We start from the raw sequence: 5858 nt of genomic DNA, 5'->3' as shown, positions 1-5858 counted from the left end.
AACCAGAGGATCATGGCGTAGCCACGCTTCGCAGTCCTCACCTCAGCACCAACCCACACCGCCACGTAACGCAGGACTATAAGAAAGCAAATATCTCCAACCAAGACGATGATGCAGACCCCAATTTTGCGTGGGCCCTGATTCTGCTCCACAAGATAGGCATCCATGAAGGCCATGCTGGTCATGATCACAATGGTGGTTAAACACACATGCCGCTTGTCAGGTGGTGGCAAAACCATGTTGCTGTCTGTTTATCGAAGTAAAAAAAAAACGAACAAATCGTATCCGTCAAAAGTAGCAAGTTAGCTCATGGTGTGCAAACTGTTGTCCATTGATGCTGGTGACTGAGGAGCCCATTCAGCAAAGCTCCACACAGTCCAATGGCCACTCTTTACCGCATTTCAAGCTTCACATGTCCTCCACACTAGTATCGTATATCAATATCTCTTTGATTCAATGTGACTGAGATATATCTGTATGTGTATCCACTGGTGAGCCAGATTAAGTTGACTTCCTGACCTAACTGACATAGGTCTGCTTGTCTGTGTCAGCTGACCCATATAAACAGCATGGCTGGATACTGTGCTGGTCTATTGTCGCTGTCTCTTATTCCTGCATCGGAGCTGAGCGTACACAGGACTATTGTCAGTCGTGCAGACAAAATGGGTGGTCACAGCTCTCTTTCTGCTCTGCTGGCTTTGAGCGCCTGTGAATTAAAGAGAGAAAAATTAGTTCTCTTTAGAGAATGTTTTTGACCTTGTTCCAACTGATGAAGCTTTAAAACAAAACACTAGGGGTCACTGTGGTAATTTAGCACAATCAGATGTAACTAACCGTCCCACAAGTCCTTGGGTTGATTTTACATTCCTCTAAAGCCTTTTATGTTGAATAGGCTTTAGCTGTTTTGGAGGACACTGAATTTGTCATGTTTAAATATCCAAAAAGGAATACTTTTTTGTGTGTAGAAGTAAGCATTCAGTCACTTATAGTGCATAGTGCCGGTTAGCTGGTGCAATGTAGCCTGAATTATGATTTCATGATTTCTTTTTTCCTTACCATGTGACTTCATTGCTCAACACTTTTGAATACTTTTAATTGAAAATATCTCCTTTTTGTATGGGTTCTATACACAAGATCTCGCTATGCAGCATTATCCATACTTAGACATGACAGTGTCAGCTGCTAGAATATCATTCTCTAATATTCCTATGAGTTCTGAGTCACCAGCTTCCATAGCAACGGTTTCTATTGAGAGATTGATAATAAGTGATGGTGAATCTAACGCAGCAGGGAACCCTCGGATTTCTGGAAAGCGAGATATTACTGGATGTGCGACAGACAGAGGGTGTGCACTGACTCTGATATCTAGGTGTGAGGTGGCTTGACGTGAATGACAATAATAATAAAAAAAAAGATTTTCAGCTGATTCTTTGTAAGTTTCAGTAGGCATTAAGGGTAAAAAAAAAACATAACATTTAAATGCTGGCATCTTCCTGGAAGCAACTGTTTTAAGATAAAGAAAATCTTCTGGCTGCATTGTGTTCTTATTAGGACTCAGCTCACGGTCACTAGATTTCCTCTTCAGCTGGAATGTTAGGGAACGACACATAAATTTGATCAAGAGATTAGCGCTGATCAACAGATCTGTCTCTTGTATTAAATTTCAATCACAGCAACATTTTGCACACCACTCATACAGTGGACCTTCACAATCTCCTATTGCTAGTTAGTTCACGTCAGTGCTGCTCATGTTTGATATATCTGGAAGCAAACATTGAGACTATTTGCTTGCACGTCTCCTCAAGTGATTGATTTCTATCTCAAAGAGATAGCAATCTTACACACTAAATCAGTACTCTGAGAGAAATACATAGAACCATAGAAAACTAATGGATGTTAAAGAAAAATATAGAGTGCATGTAGCAGTATATCTTGTATTGTGTATGCTGCTGTTTCTGCAATCATAATTTTTACCTACATTTATCAATGCATTTAGCTTTGGATAGGAATTCTGGCTCCATTCAGTGTAAATTGTGTTACGGATCAATACCTCTTCTGCAACATTATGTAAAGCAAGGTTGGGACCTGATGGACATGCTCAGATAAACTGCCTTGTGACAAATTATTGCGTGACCCCAGTTAAAAACAAGTTTCATTTTCTAATCCCATAAAAAAATATATATTACAAAGTAGAATACTTTTTTTTCATATCAACTGTCTTTTTTCTGACATGTGCAGTAACTTAATTTGTCTGTTCTTTCAATATGACTGCTCTGTTAAACTCCTCAGAACATAATTTGGTTATGTATTGTGCCTCTACACTGCTTCCGGCCTCCTTATTCTCCCTTTCTTTTCTATTCTAGTGCACAGATTTTCATTTCTGACAACATGACTCTCTGACCTTGTGAACTTCTCTCATCTGTTCAGTTTCAGAACTATTTATTTTGGAGAGGGTGGAGGGAACCACAGATTGAGACTTAAATGCATCACACAAAGCATGATTTTTTTATGATGTATTTTGCCTCAAAGGATAGTTCAAACATTATTACATGTGTACTTATACATATACATATGAATAAGCTATTCATGTTAAATTACTTTGAATATGACATTCAGTTGCTTTTATATGATTTTCTTTTCTTTTCCCAGATTTTTGTCTCAATTTAAAAACTGATAAAATTCCAATTTGGTCCTTTTGCTGTAATTTAAATCTGTTTTAAGTACTTTCTGTTTGGTTTGACCTAATTGAGTTTTTATCCTAGGGCTCTATAAGATTTGGTTTTTATTAAAGTCTGTTTCCGCCTACAAAGACCTACAAAGGTAATTTTGAGATAAGTAAAGTTGTGAGATATAAAGTCGAACTGGGAGATATACATTTGGAATTACAAGTTGCAACTGATAAATAATTTCACAATGTGATAAAAATAAAGTCGCAATTATGAGAAACAAAGTCACAGTTGTGAAATATAAAGTCAAATTATAAGACAGAAAGTCATATTGTGGGATATTAAGGGGTATAAAAAAAACTCAAGAATAACAACAACTATTTATTGTCATCTCATGGTAGTTCAGGGTTTTTGGTAGAAGATCTGAATTTTCCATAGCCGGTCTTACTTCTCTATAAGACACACAAGCACATCCACACACATTCCTCTCCCAATCTACTGTACTGTAGTGAAGAGAGCAATGGAGTGAGAGCATTAAATCAAGAGTTTAATTAAAGTGGCAAAACACATGGGAGCAAATAAGTGTCTGAAGTAGTAGAGAGCGAGCTCATCAGCCCAATCAATACACACATGGGGAATATTTCCCTCGTGAAGCAGACAAACCCTAGACACTCACAGGAGCCCATAAGGCAAAGCATTACAGGCAGTGCTCTATGTTTGCTAATGGCTTCAAAATGCAACACAGTTGCACAGAAACACAGAAATTGCACATGAAACTGCTGCATTGCAGCTGCAACCTGTATAAATAACAAATGAGAGCCCTATAATATCTCAATTGTTTCTTTTTGACAGAAAGAGGAATAAATGATGCACTACTGAAGACATTTCTGCTTCAGATGTGTCTTCTGAGAAAAAAGTCCAGAGTGATCTCACATATGTCTTCACTATTTTCAGAAGATCTCAACATTTTTACCAAACAAATCAAGGTAAGTCTGCAGAGATTTCAATATGAACTCAAATATTCCTCATAAATTCTTCTAAAATCAGTTCTTCTAAAATCTTCTTCTAAGATATGCTATTTCCACTGGAGAAACATTTGCATTTTCCCTCCAAATTGTTATTACAATTATATATATATATATATATATATAGACAGTACATACATATGATACATATTATACATATACATTTTATTTAACTTATATTTATGTATCATGGCAGGCCCAACACTTTCAAAACGAGCTGTCTAGCATCTTCTCCAGTTATTTACACCTCTGTTTCCCGGTTGACACAGATCTAGCGACTTCCAAACATGCTTAGCAGAGTAAGCATGGACAAAGCTTACTAAACAGTTTAAACATGGGGTGATTTGCATTCCGCATCGAGCCGGAGACACTTTATTAATTTTCAATGAGCACACAACAACCTTTCCCGAAAGATATTTTTGAAAGAAAGTTTATAAATGATGTTTAATGTTTCATTTCTCATACATACTTAACCAATAGAAAAACAAAGTAGTTTATTTAAAAGCCGCCATAAGCCTACGGCTCTGTCACACATTCGCTGACAGATCAGCAAGAAGTGAGGGGCCGGATATACTGTATATATACTGCATAGAGGTTCCAGTGTTGCTGTGGTAACAGGCATCCATCAGTCCGAGACCCCCAATAAAAGAAAACAATAATGAGTGCGACTCTTATTTCCGCGCACAGTAATGAAAAATAAAAAAGAGCCTCTGTGCTCCAACTTGCCTTGAAGTGGAGGATTTCGTGCTCTTTCCCTCTTCTCATCTTGGTGTTATTACAGCAAAAGACTCTGAGATCAAAAGGACCTATAGTTTTTATAGTTATAGAAAGCAATTTCTGTGGACACACATGGATATATGGCTTGGTATTACAAAACATAAACACAGACTGCTGTTAAACATTCCCTGCGCATTTCTGTTTCCTGTGAAAATGCCGCATCTTCTCTGTGAGTATAAAAAGAGCATCAGTCAACTAATCATTATATGAAGCGATTCAACAGTCAGTTATTCTTATAGAAAGTGATACAGCCATCAATTATTCTAACAGAAATTGATTCACCACTCAGTATTTTTTTATAGAAAATGAATGCACCGTTAATTCTTATGGATTTTATGAGAATGTGACTTCTGTCATATAGGAACTGAGGTTGTCCTTGTATCTCCTCACCTCTCTGCCCACCTTAATCTGGTCCGTCATCCCCCAACCCTCATGAGCCAGGTCTCTCATCCTCCTCCATCTCTTTGGAGTCCTCTCCAGGGCTGTTTCATACTCTCCTACTCATTGATTGACCTCTCTCCCTCTTTCCACTGCAGTCCTCCCCCTCATTCACTTAATTAAAACGGCGAGTGTCTGAAAATCTGAGAGGGGCTTTGTAAGGTAATGAATGAGCATGCTTTCTGCTCTAGTTGGGTGAATCTCACAAAAACAAGTCCAGGTCACATTTCACATCAAAAACCAAACAAAACCATAGGTTATTATATTTGCTTATTAAGAAAATGAGGCCTATTTTATTGTTGCTTTTTATTTTAATTTTCTAACATTATTTTCTTAAAAAAGCTCTCACAAAATAATATTGGCCATCATTTTCCTATCATAACCACAATGCATATGTATGCTGTATTACTGATCCCCCCCAGGGTTTTCATTAAAATCTCATTATTGTATTTATAATAGTTAGTTCTTTATTTTACATTTAAATTGTGTTTAGTCATTTAGCACAATGTATGTGTGTGTGTGTGTGTGTGTGTGTGTATATATATATATATATATATATATATATACATACAATTCAAATCTGCATAAATTAAACAAATATAACAAATACTATTATGATAAAAGGTATCGGGAGGACAACCGGCTATGTTGTGCTGGACCGTGTCTATGGCAGAGTTAGAAAGCTATATAAGAAAGCATATATATTTTAATGTAAAGATCCATTTATACTGTAAAATAAAAAATAATAATAATTAAAATGTTGTAAATATGTGTAAAATATTTTCAATTTAAATATTTACTTTAAGCCAAGAGTGTATCTCTTTTGTATCTTAGCTGTCAATATTTTAATTTATTATTATTATTACAGTATAAATGGATCTTTACATTAAATATATATGCTTTCTTATATAGCTTTCTAACTCTGCCATTGACACGGTCCAGCACAACATTA

At 36.4% G+C, this 5858-nt stretch overlaps 1 protein-coding gene across 1 annotated transcript in view; it reads right to left on the bottom strand.

Annotated features, from left to right (window-relative positions):
* The window catches only part of tmem121aa (transmembrane protein 121Aa), a 23748-nt gene that overhangs the window by 1946 nt on the left and 15944 nt on the right, over positions 1-5858 (bottom strand). The window contains exon 2 of the mRNA XM_016544602.1: positions 42-706. Coding sequence (XP_016400088.1) covers positions 42-239 — 198 coding nt within the window. The 5' untranslated portion in view covers positions 240-706. The remainder of the gene's footprint in view (positions 1-41; positions 707-5858) is intronic.

Source organism: Sinocyclocheilus rhinocerous, unplaced genomic scaffold (assembly GCF_001515625.1).
Source record: "Sinocyclocheilus rhinocerous isolate Xijiao unplaced genomic scaffold, SAMN03320098_v1.1 scaffold8, whole genome shotgun sequence".
Classification (NCBI taxonomy): Eukaryota; Metazoa; Chordata; class Actinopteri; order Cypriniformes; family Cyprinidae; genus Sinocyclocheilus; species Sinocyclocheilus rhinocerous.
Note: the sequence above shows the minus strand (reverse complement) of the source record. Positions and strands in the feature narration are given on the sequence as shown.